The following is a 16,524-nucleotide window of genomic DNA, read 5'->3' on the forward strand; positions in this document are numbered from 1 at the left end:
ATACAGGGTCTCTATTGCTGTGAAGGACACTATGACCACAGCAACTCTTATAAAGGAAAAACATTGAATTTCGGTGGCTTACATCTCAGAGGTTCAGTCCGTTATCTTCATGGCAGAAAGCATAGTGGCATGCAGACAGACATAGTGCCGATTACATCTTGACATGCAGGCAACAGGAAGTGGTCTGCCTCACTGAAAGTAGCTTGACCATAGAAAACCTCAAAACCCACTCCCATAATGACACATTTCCTCCAACAAGGCCACACCTATCCCAAAAAAAGCTACTCCTCCTAAAAATGCTACTCCCTTTGGGCACCATTTTCTTTCAAACCACCAAATTCCACTCCCTGGCTCTCAAAGACTTATAGACATATCATAATGCAAAAATCCATTCAGTCCAATTTAAAAATTCCCCTCTAGGCCTCCAGGGACACCCCTGACACATGTCTGTCTGGCCTCAGCACAGAAGAAGGTTCCATAATGCCTTTCTTACATCTTTGACTCAAGCCAGAATCATGTGGCTGAAGCTGCCAAGTTCTGCTGTTTTCTGGGGCTGAAATGTGGGCCCCTTGGTCAGTTAGAGTTTTACCTGCTTTCTGTTTCCATGGTTTTCTTTCCTGTCTAATGTTCTGGAACTTGCTCTGTAGATCAGGCTAGCCTAAAACTCAGAGATCTGCCAGCCTCTGCCTTCTGAGTGCTGGGATTAAAAGAGTGTACCACTGCACTGGACTCTAAACTTTTCACAGGTTGGAAACTTAGCTGGGTTGGATCCTACCCCGAGGTCACCACTCCCTTTATTTCTCTTCTTAATCCCTTTATCTCCCTGAACACAGGATTTAGCTCCAGTCTACTTCCTAGTGCCCCTTTTCTTAATCTGTATATTTTATATTTATATTTGCTCAGCTTGCTCCTTTTCATTATAAGTCTTTGTTAGACTTAACACCATACTAGGCTGTTTTGAGATTTTTCTCTGCCAACAGAATTAATCCATAACTCTTCACTTTAGCCTCCAGCAAACTTTTTGAACAAGGGCAAAAAACAGCCACATTCTTCACCAAAATACCACAAGAACAATCTCTAGGCCACATATTAATATTCTTCCCCTCTGAACCCTCTTGAGACAGCCTCCCCCACTCCAGTTCAAGAAACTCTTAACACCACTGTTTTCCACGCTCCTACTACTGTGGCCCATTAAGCAGTGCTTAAAGCACTCCACTGCCTTCCTAACCCAAAGTACCAAAGTCTAAATTCTTCCAAACAAAAACATGGTCAAACCTATCAAAGAGGTACCAACATCTGTCTCAGGATCTCTGCTGCTATATACCATGGTGTATGCAGTGTCCGTGAAGGCCAAAAGATGGTGACAGATCCCCTGAGACTGGAATTATAGATAGTTGTGAGCTGCCGTGTGGATACTGGAAACAGAACCTGCGTCCTCTAACGAGCAGCCAGTGCCTTAACTACTGAGCCATCTCTCCAGCTCACTATAATTTTAAAAATATTGTTAAGATGTTTGGAAAACTTGTTAAAGTCCTAAAGATAATTGACTTTTCCTCAGAATTGGCTAATGATACAGGTATAAATGACTTGGTGTTCTGCTTATCATTAAATCTGTAAAGTTTTTATAAAGCACCTGAACTGAAGTGGTTGCAAAGGTATAAATTATTGAATGAGAGAATTATCCCAATTAAATGTAAGAGATTTTGGAGTGAGGCAAAAGACATTCAAACAAAAACCTGCCATATTGGCTAAACTCAATAAGGAATCTTTCAAAAAGAATCTGGAATTGGCATGAAAATCGGTTAAACGTAGCCACTTTCATGGCCAATGGGAATGATACAGTGTGTGTAGAAATGCTAGTATTTGATTAGAGAACAGATTTCTCTAAAAAAGTACAAACAGAAAGATTGAGACAGTTCCTTAATGCTTCTATGATTTTATCTTTTTGTTCTTGTTTCTCCAGGAAACATGTTTATATTTGGGAGTGAACATTTTAAGTTCATTGTAGTTGTTCATTTGTCTAACTCTTTCTCATGAGAACAACATACTAGTGGATACACTAGAGGATTTCCTCACTCTGTGTATAGTTAGTTACCCAGGAGCTTTCCAAATGTTTCAGTGTATGTGGCACCAAGATAGCACAAATGATGCGTCTACTAGATGACTGTTTGTGGCCGCATCATGCTGGAGGGACAGACTTTTCAACTGTTGAAAAGCACCTTAAGTCTTGAGAACTAAGTGTCTCATATTTCCCCTTTGAACCAGCTACGTCTCTGACTTACTTGCTTCCTTTAATACTTGGCAGGTGGGAGTTTCCTTCCCAAGTCCACTTTTTCTATAAATATTCAAGGAAACTTAATGTTTGTTTCTACCAATAGCGTCCCACTCATGTGTATCCTGATGTTCCTAGCACCAGCACAGCATTCTAAGGTTAGAGCCTGGAGTCAGCATGGTTCTGCAGTTTTTGCCTCCATTGTCTCCAGCGAGCTGTCATGGCCCACACCCATTTCATTAGTAGTATTTGTTCCCACACTTCACATAATGCCTCCTTCGGAGTGTGACACACAGCTTGCCACAGACAATATAGAGAATGATGGCATGGACATTACCAGAGAAATTTGCCCTTCTAGAATATGATATCCAGATCTGAACTATGTTTACATCTAAAAAATTCTAAGCATAATTCCGTTATACCTCTGCCTCGTTTCAGATCTGTAAAGGAGACCCTCATTTTTCATCTACCTCGTAATTCCTTTACCAGCCAGTATGTCTTGATTTAAAACAGAAATCACTAGCAGTTCTTCTTGGTGAATGTCAATTCATATTCAATCAGTTTTTATTAATTTTAGATTCTGTTTTCTTTGAGAACCTACAGTTTCCATAGCTATTCATTGGGCTGGCTTTGTTTTGTTTTTTTTTGTCGCCATTTTTATTTATTTTTTTTAAATATAATTTTTTTATTGAAAAAAAAAAGATTTCCGCCTCCTCCCCGCCTCCCATTTCCCTCCCCGTCTCCCTTTTCCCCCCTCCTCCCTCTTCTCTCCCCCTCCCCCCCACTCCTCTCCCCCTCCCTCTCCAGTCTGAGGGGCAGTCAGGGTTCCCTGCCCTGTGGAAAGTCCAAAGTCCTCCCCGCTCCATCTTGGTCTAGGAAGGTGGACATCCAAACTGGCTAGGCTCCCACAAAGCCAGAACATGAAGTAGGATCAAAACCCAGTGGCATTGTCCTTGGCTTCTCAGCAGCCCTCATTGTCCGCCATATTCAGAGAGTCCGGTTTTATCCCATGGTTTTTCAGTTGTAGTCCAGCTGGCCTTGGTGAGCTCACAATAGATCAGCCCCACTGTCTCCGTGGGTGGGTGCACCCCTCGTGGTCCTGACTTCTTTGCTCATATTTTCCCTCCTTCTGCTCCTCCTTGGGACATTGGGAGCTCAGTCCAGTGCTCCAGTGTGGGTCTCTGTCTCTATCTCCATCCATCTCCAGATGAAGGTTCTACAGTGATATGCAAGATATTAATCAGTATGGCTATAGGATAGGGTCATTTCAGGTTCTCTGTCCTCAGCTGCCCCAGGAACTAACTGGGGACATCGCCCTGGGCACCTGGGAGCACCAAATCTCTTGCCAACCCTAAGATGGCTCCCTTAATTAATATGTGTGCTTCCCTGCTCCCCTATCCGACCTTCCTTTATCCCAAACATCCCGTTTCCCAAGTTCCCCCCAACCTCCCCTTCTCACTTTTCTCTCCCCATCTCCCCTTACCTCCCTCCCCCCCTCCCCCAAGATCCCATTTTTTGCCCAGCAATCTTGTCTACTTCCCATAATCAGGAGGATAGCTATATGTTTTTCTTTGGGATCACCTTCTTATTTAGCTTCTTTAGGAGATCAAATTATAGACTCACTGACCTTTATTTATCTCTAGAAACCAATTATGAGTGAGTACATCCCAAGTTCATCTTTTTGGGTCTGGGTTACCTCACTCAGGATAGTGTGTTCTATTTCCATCCATTTGCATGCAAAATTCGAGAAGTCATTGTTTTTTACCGCTGAGTAGTATTCTAATGTGTATATATTCCACACTTTCTTCATCCTTATTTGTGTCATGATTTACAAAACAAATACTTTCTGTTGGGTATTAGCTAAGTAGTATAGCATATTCAAAGGCCTGGGCTCAACCTCAAGTATTCAAAACAAAACAGGACACAAATCTTATTTTCTCCTCCCATTAAAAGGACTTTGAAGAGCTCTGACCATCCTGTGGGGTATACTGACTCAGTCCCTCAACCACTGGAGAGCAGAGGTTGAGCATGAACAGAGGCTACACGACTTGCCCAAGGTGGCAGAAGTAGGATTGGAGGTGGCTGAGCTTCTGAGGCTCCTTTCTCCAGCAGTTGGCTTTAAGAGCAGAGACCCATTGTGAATGGCACTGGTGTAGCTGGAAGTCACTGGCTCTACTATGTGGTTTCAGCTTCTTCCGTTTCTTACACACATTTGCCCATAGCTTTTACTGCCAGTATTGGTCTTGCTCAGGTTTTATCGATGTTAAAGTTTGCCAAGCATCCTTGAAAAGGTGACATTTAATAACTAGAGAAAATATACCCTAATAAGTTTTAAAGTAATCTGATGAGCTCATAATATGCACTGTTGTTTATTTTCAACCACCAACGACAGTCAGAAAACCCCCTGGTATCCGATAATACCGAGTAAAATCTGGGGCTCATCCAAGCAAGGCTGTCAATACTTGTGCATCTAAAGGCAGATACCGACCAGGGTAAAGAGCAGTGGTCTGAGGAAAGAATTCAGAAAGGGGCCTAAAATTTAGTGATGAGAACTATACATCTGGAAAGGTCACCTGCTGTACACTAAGACCGAGTTGCAGAGCGAGCCAGTGCACTGCATTCCCTCTGGACCGAAAGTCTTTCCAGTCTTGCAGAGAAATAGCTTACAAAACCTCTATTCAACTGCAGCATAATTTGCCTGCATCTACAAAACCATTCTGAGGATGGAACAAACTATTCTTAGTCTGGATTGATTTTTTTTTAACTCATTTGCTTTGCAGGGTATTTTTAAGTCAAAACCATGGAAATATTAAATATTAATAAAACTTTGTAAAAACCCTCACTCCAATCTTTAAGAAAATATTTCAGTCAAATGCATTTAACTACGACATTTATCTGCGGATACCTTTATTTTTATTCAGACTTTGAATTGATTGATTTCTGGTGATGGATGAAACACTAAACGTTCCCTGACTTAGACCTTCCTCTTTCTCCATCATAAACTGACATTTTTTTGTGGATCCTTTGTGCTGCAGCATTCAAAACTGCCTTTTTAAGAAGGAATGAAACCAGTGTTTGCTGCAGTCAGCAGATGGTTGTCACATTTTGTTTTCAGCACGCTTTACCACTTAATTCTGTTTTGCTGCAGCATTGGAGGCTGCCAGTCAAGCATCTGCTATAGCTTATGGCCTAGGACTGGAGCCACCGCAGTGGCACATGTTCAGAGCAGCACTAGTCTAAGATAAATGTTTAATAAGCGAGCCGTAAAAACACCTGGACTTTTATTCTTTAAATTTCACAAAACTGCGCGAGAGATTTGGAGGTTGGAAACAATTCTGTATAAGGTTGACGTGTGCTTTTTTGTAGTTAAGTGTATGAAAAATAATGCTTTTTTTTTTCTTTTGTGAATTCTAGCTCACCAAGGTGCTGTACAAGACCAGCCATACCAGCTGCCAGTGGAAATCGATCCTCTCATAGGTCTGTCACTTCTCTCTCTCTTTGCGATTCATTAAGCTCTGTATGGTGGCCCTGAAGTGTAGATTACAGTTGTTTTTCACTTGCTGGTTGCTGGGAATGGAATTTTCCTGATAAACCATTTGCATGCAAATTGGAATGCAATGAGCTGTGGCTATGCTGGTATTTCATCAACTCCCCCTCGTTGGTTTGCCTAATTTGAACAGGCCTAGGACGCGTGTCACTGAAAATTAATATGGATGCTGTAATAATGTGTGATTGAGAATGCGCATGAAGTACTGTCAGGATAATATTGGATCTTTTCATCACTCAGACTTGTTGATGAGCAGGAGCGAGGCGCATTATGATGAATTGGTGCAAGCGTGATGTGATGGGGCTTCTTTGCCAGGGAAATTTTCATAATAACAGTGGGATTCTTAGCAGCACTGTGTTATGAAAAATAAAACTGTAATGCCAGGGTCTCATCATTAAAGGAGATGAATCCTTTCTTCCCGGGTCCTCTGTTCAGTCAGGGGGGTTAGTGTGCAATTGCAGAGCGGTTTCAAAGTTGAAATATATCGCCCATCCAATGGGAGTGTTAAGATAGTTGTATTCATTTGCCTAGAGTCCTACAGCCAATAAATTGCCATTGGACGTTAAATTTGTTGAGGGAGAAAGAAAAAAAATAGGGAGGAGACAAGAAAGAGTCGTTGGGAAGGAGAGCATCTGCAGTAGATGACGTAGAATTTTTAATTGCTGGTATGGTTTGGAGTCATTTAGCTGAGATCTCTAGCTAGCATTTGTCATTCTTATATGTCGGGATTTCAAATGTGGTGTCACCAAAAAGGTTAAGCTTGATAACTTTTAGAATTAAAAAAAAAAAAAGCAAGCCATAATTGCCTTACCATGGGGGTAAGCAACCAGCATGGATATTTGGCCTTTAATTTTGGCAAATTTACCCTGAACAAATAAATTTGTTAGAATGTTACCATTTTACATATTAATTTTGCAAATGAATGAGCATATTTATTATTTAAAAATCTACTATGTTTCCTATTTACATGTTACCCTGTTTTTTTTTCAGTCTTCACCACAATAGAACACTAAATGGTTATCATTCAGTAGATGATTTTCTACTACAGGATGAGCAAAACTTGAAATTTAAAAACAATTCATTAGTCATTTCCCCAGTAAATACTATTCTCAATTTCATTCCAGACCCTTAATTTCATTTTGCTTTGGAAAGATACTGTTTGCTACTTGTTAAAAGTAGCAAAGAAAAATGCTCACTCTGTAGTTTTAAAATCAGGAAAATAAAGCCCATTTGCTAAGACATGTAAAACACTCTCTGAATTATAGGTTCACCACTTTAAAACATGGCAATGAATATTCTGTAATATAATTAAATGAATTCAGTCAATATGGGCAATGTTTCTTGGTAAAAGGCCAAATATTAAATATTTCAGGCTTTGTGGGTCTTAAGGTTTCAGACAGTTATTTAACTCTTTCATCTCAGTACCAAAGCCACCATGGACGGACAATAGATGAACAAATGGGTGTTCCTGCTTTCCAATAATGCTTCATATTTAATGACCTACAGGTATGGCTCATTCAGCCTGTAGGTCATGGTTTACCACAGGAGCTTCCAGATCGCTGGCCATCAAACTGCCCCTCCATTCACCACAGCAACTGTCTTAGGTAGCCCAGGCTGGCCTCAAGGTCAATAGTGACTCAGGATGACCTTGAACTTCTGAGTGCTGGGATTCCAGGTGTGTGTGCCGACATTTAAAGTCAGTCCCAGGACTTCGTACCTGCTAGGCAAGGACTCTGTCAGCTGAGCGTAATCCCATCCTCCTCACTAATCTTAAAATTTATACACAAAAGTTTTTAGCATAATTCCAAGTAGTTAAAATTTCTGACATAGTAGAAAACATTTGTGATTTATCCAATGGAATCCCAATATCAAAATGAACTGGTATTCAACATCTTTTACTTTTAAAAATACATATGAAAATCTTCAACAGTTGGAAATTTCACCAAATTATTTTTTTACTTTTGATTTATTTCCTGTTTTCTTCACATAATTTTAACTCCTAAAACTGGTTATGCTATTATACTTTTCAGCCATGAACATATGTATGGAAAGTTAAAACATATGTCTATAAACTTAGATTGTTCTGTGCATTCAAGGTTCAGATTTGTTTTATGCTTCATTTTAAAAAATATTTGGAAATAAATAAAAACATAATACCCCAAAAGTAAAAATTAAAATCTTTAATTAATTACACTGAGTATAGCCTTTACAATTTTTCTTTCTTTTGTTTTGTGCCGCGCACCATGCCCCCGTCTGCGGCTCTATGCGCTAGACCCCAGTTCGTGAGCTTTGGGCAAGGGGCTGGAGGTTGAGAATACAGACGCAGAGACAGACCACACGCAGACCTTTAAACACTGATACCAAAAGGCCCCCTTTATTAGCACCATGGAGGCTTAAATACACTCCAGTCAATGGCCAACAGGTGAAAATCCCATCTTCGGATCCTGTAAGCTAGGCACAGCTTCTAGTAACTTCAATTAGAAGGCTCTAGGAGGGAAGAGCAGCTGAAGGCCAGGACTCATTAGTCCCAACAATTTTGTTTTGTGTGTGTGTTGTGTGTGTTAAAATCTTATTCTAGCCAGGCGGTGGTGTTGCACACCTTTAATCCCAGCACTTGGGAGACAGAGGCAGGCAGATCTCTGATTTCGAGGTTAGCCTGGTCTACAGAGCTGGTTCCAGGACAGTCAAGGCTACACAGAGAAATTCTGCCTCAGAAAACAACTACTATAGTCTCATTCTATACCCTGACTAACCTGGAATTCATTATAGCACAAAACAGTCTTGAACTCTAGGTCTTCCCACTGCAGCCTCCTGAGCGCTGGGTTCACGGGTGTTCACAGGTGCCGCCACTTCTCACCGCCTTACAGTTTACACTTGTAGCTAAGTATGTGGGCTTTTCAGTGTGACACTGGAGATCCAGCTCTGGGCCTCAGCAGTGCTGAACACGTGTTGTACCACCAAAGTATAACCCAGTCCTATAATGAATTTTAATACTAAAGAAATATAAAAGCAAGCACTTTTTAGAAATAAGTCTTCAGTTAACTAAATGGGGTGTTTTCCCTTCTAATAGTGCATGTGTTGATAAACATTATTTAGCTCTAAGTTGGCTAGGTAGATTTGTTCAACAGAGCTGTCCCTACTGCTTTGATTTTGTAGCTGAGGAATGTTACATAAGAAAGTAGAGGAGAAAGGGAAATGTTTTGCTCTAACAATGCCATATAGATTTTTGAACTTTTTGTAATATGTAACAAAATTCACGTAATGATCTATTAAGAATCATCTTTATGGTCTAATATTAGGTATCTTTCCTTTTAACCTTGCTGTTGAAGATTACTTTTAATGTTGATTGGCATTGTGACTAGATCCTCATTCCAGTATCTTGAAGCCATCTGACCTACAAATTGATAACACCGAGGCACTCACTTTTTAGTATAATCAATATTTTTCATTGTTCCTGTCCTTGGCTCCCAAGAGATTTTAATCCCCAGGGGTAAAGAACCATACAAAGATTATGGATAGGAGTATAACATGGTTTCATCTAAAGCAAAAGAAGAAATAAGAAAGAAAACCCACAGGAGAATTCCCAGGCAAATCAGTTTCAGACAAGAGAATATATGAAAGTTGAGAAACTAGAAATTGATTCACATAAAACCATCTGTGCCGTATCCCATGGGAAGTCTTATACTCCCAAAGTCGTCATGTCCAAGTTTGGATGCTGCTTATCTAATCAAATATACAATGTATGTATATCCTACAAATACATACTGTGGGATTGAATCACAAAGTAAATTTACAAACAAAACAGTGGGATAATATAAATGCTCTCATAAAGTGCATGGGCTAGACAAACAAAGGCTGTCCAAATGAACTGACAAATGGTTGGATGATGGACAGATGGCTGGACAAAAAGCTTTTTGGTGTTAAACTTCAAGAAGAATTCATTTAGAAAATAGTTAAGCTGCTGGGTTTAGTGGTACACACCTATAGTCTCAGCACTCAGAAATAGAGGCAGTAGGACCCCCAGTTCAAGGCAGACCTAGACAGAGTGAGACCTTTTCTCCAAACACAAAAGCCACAACAAACACCAGTTCATCTGAGTGCTGGAGAAGTATCAGCCTCAGTCACAGGCACTGTGATCCCTCAATTCAGAATTATGTGCATCCTACCTCCCCCAAATTAGTGAGAATTAAGAGTCGAGGAGCAAAAGTCATAGAAATACTGGCAAAAAGATGTTTTTAAAGGTTCTGTGTGAAGTGAGGTGTGGCATAATCACTGTTTTTCTAGGTTTCATGGACTATATGTATCTCACAGTTTTACTGCACTGGGCTATTCTGTGTGTGATTCATTGTAAACCTTTCCTCATCTGCCACAACTTCCTTTCGTGTGGGAAGTGAAACTGATCCCCTACTGGAACTCTTCCCATTTTACTATTGGTGCAGTTTCTTACCCCATTGACCTTCCAAAGCTCATTCTGTTACCTGTTGATTTTAATATAAGTTGTGTCAGCAGACCTTAGCAGGATTTTATATGTATACCTGTAAGTGGGGTGTGTTCTGCTTATGTCAAGGATAGTTCGGGCATCATTGGTTTTCGGCATAGCCCTGAGAATATTTTAAATGCTTTGTCTGCTTGTTTGTTTGATTTGGCAGGCCTTCTGTTAAACCCCCCACATTATTTAGATATGATACACAATGACTATAAAGCCATTATTTTTGAGTTTTTATCATTAATATATAGTTTCTTCCCTCAAACTGAAAACTGGCATAAAGAACTTAATAACTAGAAACAGAAGTTAGACTTAACCACTCCGTTCTGGTTTCTGGAGCAATCAAACTTTCATGGTGTGAAAACCTCTATCTGTGATGGAAAGTCACTAAAAACAAAGGTTCTGTCTTGTTGGCTTAATAATATCCCCCAGCCCCCCCCAAAAAAAACATCAGAGTGACATTGCTCTTCTGACAACGGCAAACCCCTGTGTTCCTTTTCCCCAGTGCTTGGTGTCACTGCCTGCCTAACCCGAGCCCCGAGACAGCCCCATCTCAGGAGCCTTGGAGCTCTTGGGGCAGCTGGCTGGGTTGTCCCTCTCCTCTCATCACTGAGTGAAGACTGAAACATGGCAGTGTGCTGTGACTTTTTCACCCACAAGGATCTTAAATGAATCCCCCCTCATTCTTGACTTTTTTACACAATGTGCAGCTGTAAACAGGGAGGATGGAAGTTCCCTTCTAGTCAAATTAAAGACCCGTAAAAGCCAAAGTAGTACAAGATGCTGCAATATTTCAAATATATGACATTTAAATCCTAATTCTCTCCCTTATGACAAAATGTTAAAGGTAATAGATAATCACAACATGAATCCATCTCGTGGCAATAGACATAATGAGATTGTCAGAAACAACCCGAACTGTGGTGAGATTTAGAGGCTGTAACCTACTTGTCCTGGCCAAGAACTAGAAAGCATGTTTTGACAGTTGTACAATTTTTTTAAAAATGGGTGTATTCTACTTTTTTTCCCTCTAAGCAAAACATTTTTTACTGAGATATTGACTGTAATGGCTCCATTTCTCCAGCAGTCACATTGGTCACGTACTCTGGATCTCGTCTCTCCCGAGGTGACAGCACTGTAGGATGTCTTTATCCAGTAAGTTTAGTAGTTTTTTCTTCTTCTTCCCTGTTCTCACAGCCTGCGGCACAGGGACACACAGGAGGCAGATAACTGACCTTCTGGACCAGAGCATCCAAGTTCATTCCCAATGCTTTGTCATCACCTCTGACAACCGCTACATTCTTGTCTGTGGCTTCTGGGATAAGAGTTTCCGAGTCTACTCCACAGACACAGGTAACTTTTATTTTCTTCATCCATAATCCAAAGATCATGACTTAGCGTCAAGAATGCTTTCTCATCTTACTCCCAAAAATAAAGAAGATGTATCTTTCAGGAAATAGTGGGCTACAACATTTGTTGTTGAGCTAGCTTCACTATGTTGTAAGAGGAAGTTTTTCAACAGTTTTGTCTCCCAAGCACATGTTTACAAAATAATAATTCCATTCTGTAGGCAAAGCTATGGATGTAAACACTGTACACACATGTACATACAATTTTAGACAAGTATACAAACACCGAAGTATATTTACATTTCAATTATTTAAAAGGTTTTCTGTTCCATATTAGGAAGAATCATGAAGTCTATCCTTTGAGAATAAACCTTGTCTTTCCCAGTTCTGCAAAGAATCTTGCTGAAACCTCTGCCCCCATGAAGAGTAGCGACTACTGACTAAGCGTGTGACAGATGCTTTTGAAGTTCAGATCCCTGAGGCACAAACCAACAGCAGATATAATCCAAGGAATGTTTGCATGGCAGAAATTTAAACTATTGATAAATTTAACAGCATGTCCTTAAAACATTTTAGAAACTGTGAGAAGAGAAAATAAATGTATAGGTAACATATAGTTGAATAAAGTTAAAGTTTTTTTTTTTGAGATAGGATTTCTTTGTGTAGTCCTGATTCTCCTAGAACTAGAGATCTACCTAGAACCCAGAGATCCTCCTGCCTCTGCTTCCTGAGTGCTGGGATTAAAGATGTGCACCACCACCGCCCAGCTTAGAGTTAGATGTTAATTCCTTATTACTTCATTAATCAATAGGACTGTAACATTGTAGCCGGTGACTGCTTGTTTCCAGCCACCCAGACCTGAAAAATCACACAGAAACTGTATTAATTACAACACTGTTGGGCTATTAGCCCAGGCTTCTTATTAACTAACTCTTATATCTTAAACTAACCCATTTCTATTATCTGTATATTGTCACAAGGCTGTGGCTTACCGGGTAAGGTTCTGGCACCTGTCTCCTTCGGCAGCTACATGGCATCTCTCTGACCCCACCTGTTCTCTGTATCTCTTCCAGCCTGGCTCTATTCTGCCCGGTCATAGGCCAAAGCCGCCTCTTTATTAACCAGTGGTAATGAAACATATTCATAGCATACAGAGGGGGTTCCCACATCGTGACACGAACTGTTGTTGACTGAGTTTGAGTACAGTGTCTTCCACTGTCAGACTCCCAGTCCCTGGAAGAAGATATGTCAGTGGAGAAGGAAATGCATGTATCTTGATTAATGCTTTGGTAGTGGGAATTCTACTTAATTGAAATTTCTAATTAAGTTTCTTTTAGCAAGTCCTCTTTCTTATGAAATGCATGGGTTCTTGCTACTTTTAATAAGTAGGTGACTGAACAGTAGATGGTTCTTGATGGAGTTTAAATGTGTGATTTTTAGACTACTGTAGCACAGCTGAGAGAATGGGGGAATTACTCTCTTCTGCTGAAATATTTAGAGAATGAGCCTTAATATTATTTGGTGAAATTTTTCTGTTTATTTTCTACTTCAGGAAATTGATTCTCATTTTCTTACAGTCCACTTTATTTTGATGTAAGTTCATGAAAGCAAACATGATCACCCAAGCCTTTCTGAGCAGCTGAGGGTATTTTAGATATTTCATTTTGTGAGGTGGATTATTTTGAAATTAAAATTCCACAAACTTTATGTAGAACTGCAGAGTGAATTGGTGTTTTCTAAAACTATTTCTTTATTTTACTGAATCTTCTGTTTTGATGGGCTATTTTAGATTTCTACTTTTCATTATTATAGCATAAAAGAATAACCTCAGTATTATTTGATGCACCCTCTATCCTCACAGACTCTGGGTTACACGTGATACGTCCCTCATAAGTTTTTTCTTAGTAGTCTTTTAGACTGCTTATTGCTCTCACACTTAGAAAGGTTACTTTTAAATTTACACAGTAAGTTATTCCATGCTTTTTTGACTTATAGTGTTTAAGTTTTGACAGTGCACAGAATTACATCAGCATCTCACAGACTCGGTGCAGAACAGCTCTATGACCCCCAATCCCCTCACGTCACCCGCTGGATGTCCCCTTTTCCCACACTCTGAAGTCCTGGCAGCCACTGCCTATTTCACGTCTCCAGGGTTGACATTTGTCAGAATATGGGTGAAGTCATGAATCTTGGTATTATAAAACTTTTGAATTCATTGACATTCTCTATTATTTTTGTTGTATTATATGCATTAAATGCCAATATATGTTAAGTAAAGCTTAACTTTCATACTGTACTAATAATTTACCTAATTCCTGTATCCATTCTTTTTTTTAGAACTTACAAAGTTCTTTGGCATACATTTATTGTTTACGCTTCATAAAACTCTTGTGGAGTGGATACATGTCCTTATCCCATTTTTAGACAATATGGACAGAGATTTAGAGAGTTAAGTGGTATATTGAAATTTCAGTAGCTAACAGTAACAGAATGGGGCTTGGGCTGGCACTTCCGACTTTATATATAGCATTCTCTTTTTTTTTTCTTTTTCTACATTGGTAGAAATCAAGGACAGTGACACCTATATAGTGGTTTAATTTGAAAACCACTATAATTTGTAGCCCTAAGTGCCTTGTGTGCACGCCATGTTCCGTTAGACTTAACATAGTTGATATCATTTCACTTCCCCCCAACAGAAACCTTGTAATACCCTGTATAAAAAAATATGTGACCCTGTGTATGTAAAATAGTCATAAGAAATAGCATTATTTTAAACTTCATATCAAGTTAACTGACATTTAAAAATTTATATTTTCTATAAAAGTGCAGAAAAAGAACCCTCAAGTGATATTCCTTTTGTATGTCTTCTATGCATACTCAGCAGCTAGTTTTATTTAAAAGTAATTTCAGTGAGAAAAATTGGAATTTGTATTTTTATGACAATAGGTATTATCAACTAATTTTTTCCTTAAGTTTGGTGAAGAAGCAAGGGAAAATTGTATGATCAGTTAATACATAATGGCAAAGCCATCACAAGTGTTGAATTCAATTATATTTTAGCACACAAGCCAAAAAAAATCTTCCTCTTATTAGATTGGGGAGGGGTATTTGGGTTGTAACAGGAAATTCTTGAAACATAAATCATGTTTTCATGGCACAACCAGAGCAGCAGAGGCAACAATAAAACCTCCCCCGGCAGTCAGAATTATTTTCTGGCCACATTTAGATGCAGTGGTGCGGAGTTCTGTGCTGGGATTGTTTTATTTGTAGCACAGCTGTCAAATAAAGCATTAAGCAGAAAATTTGTTCTGTCAAAAAAGGGATATTCTAGTGTTTGTGGTAATTTTTGATATTAATGTGTGGAGAGGTAGCCTGGTATTAAAGGAAACAAAAAATAAAGGCTGAAGAGCACTTATGAGATTATCAGAAAATAATTTACCAAAAGAGCAGCAGGTATTTATACTGTGATTTATTTAGAAGGAGCGAGCCTCCATATCACAACAGCAGCGGAGATTGCCGAGCTGTGCTGCCAGAGCAGGGCAAGCAAACCTGTAGAGAGAATGTTTGTTGGAGTTGAGCCTACAGTTTCTAGAGGATAAAGCTAAGCAGGGTTAGACAGGAAACTCCTTTGGTATAACATTTATATCTTCCTCCCATTTGGATCTTCCTTCCAGTCACTGATTTTTGATTGTTCTTTTTTGTAGAACACATCACTGTGTATCTGTTCACTTTATTTCAGTGTTTGTCTACACATTAGACAACAAAGGCCCTGAGGGTGTGAACAGCGTATCCCCTGTGTACCTTTAAGAAAACCTAATGCTCGGCACCTAGTAGACACACTAGGTAAATTAAAACTAGGATATTTTAGAAGGAAAAGAAAGCACAGCAAGTGGGTATCTGTTTTCCTCACACACAGGAGGAACAGGGTGGTGGCTTAAGGAGGAACAATATGGATCATTCTGTGTCGGTAATGACCGCTTCCCACCTGGCCCCTGAACTAGCTGGAAATGTTCTCTGTGAGATCCCGGGACCATTGCACCAGGACTCCTAGGTCTCTTGGGTACCCTCTACCTCACTACCTAGTTGGTAGTGCTCACACAACTCCACAGTTGCTGGACTTCAGAACAGACCTTAGCTTGAGTAACACGTTCACTTCTCTTCCGCAGTTCCCGAGCTCTGGCACTTAGGGAGAGGCCAGTATGACTTACCAGCTTCCTTCAGCGGTTAAGACACATAGTGAACTCAATGGGAATGCTGGCACCTAGCCCGCTTACTACTAAACATCTTCACTTAAAAATAAAATAAAATTGATATACGTTTCATATTTAAGTTTTAAAATTTTGAATTCTTCCTAGCAGATGCCTTACTGATACAGTCTGACTTTCTAAGCGGTATGTCCAGCATCAATTTAGAAGGCTGAAGACATTTTGAAAACTTGTGGCACATTTAACAATTCAAATACTGGCCTTAAGGGATTTTTTGATCTGCCTTAATGTCCTTTATTAACTGTAATTTGTAATTGAAATAAGTCTGAATTTTAATTAAATAAAATAAATTTTTATAAAAGAAAAAATTTAAAAAGATATGAAAAATAAAAAGTGTTAATTAAATAAAATTAAATAAGTCTGGTTTTAAGGTTGGTAGCATTTGCTTCTGCAAGCCTGTTGCTCATGAGTGAAAAGGTTGCATTTGACTTTTACCTGATGTAGATAAGTATTTCACTATTTTATCTCTAAATTTGAAACATTTATAAAAAGTTTTAAGTTTACTGTAATCAATGATTTAAAATTTTAAGTGAATACTTTCTTATTTACACTTACTATCTTGAAAAGTCGCCAGGTGGCGGTGGTGCACACCTTTAATCTCAGCT

General features: G+C 39.4%; 1 protein-coding gene across 3 annotated transcripts in view; it reads left to right on the top strand.

Moving 5' to 3' along the window:
* Window positions 1-16,524, top strand: part of Lrba (LPS responsive beige-like anchor protein) — a 468,170-nt gene that overhangs the window by 425,613 nt on the left and 26,033 nt on the right. For all 3 annotated transcript variants that reach the window (XM_050158812.1, XM_050158811.1, XM_050158813.1), the window contains exons 51-52: window positions 5,687-5,749; window positions 11,503-11,658. In XM_050158812.1, coding sequence (XP_050014769.1) covers window positions 5,687-5,749; window positions 11,503-11,658 — 219 coding nt within the window. The remainder of the gene's footprint in view (window positions 1-5,686; window positions 5,750-11,502; window positions 11,659-16,524) is intronic.

The sequence above is a fragment of the Alexandromys fortis genome, unplaced genomic scaffold, assembly GCF_014885135.2.
Source record: "Alexandromys fortis isolate MF-2015 unplaced genomic scaffold, M_Fortis_MF-2015_v1.1 scaffold_102, whole genome shotgun sequence".
NCBI classification, from domain to species: Eukaryota; Metazoa; Chordata; class Mammalia; order Rodentia; family Cricetidae; genus Alexandromys; species Alexandromys fortis.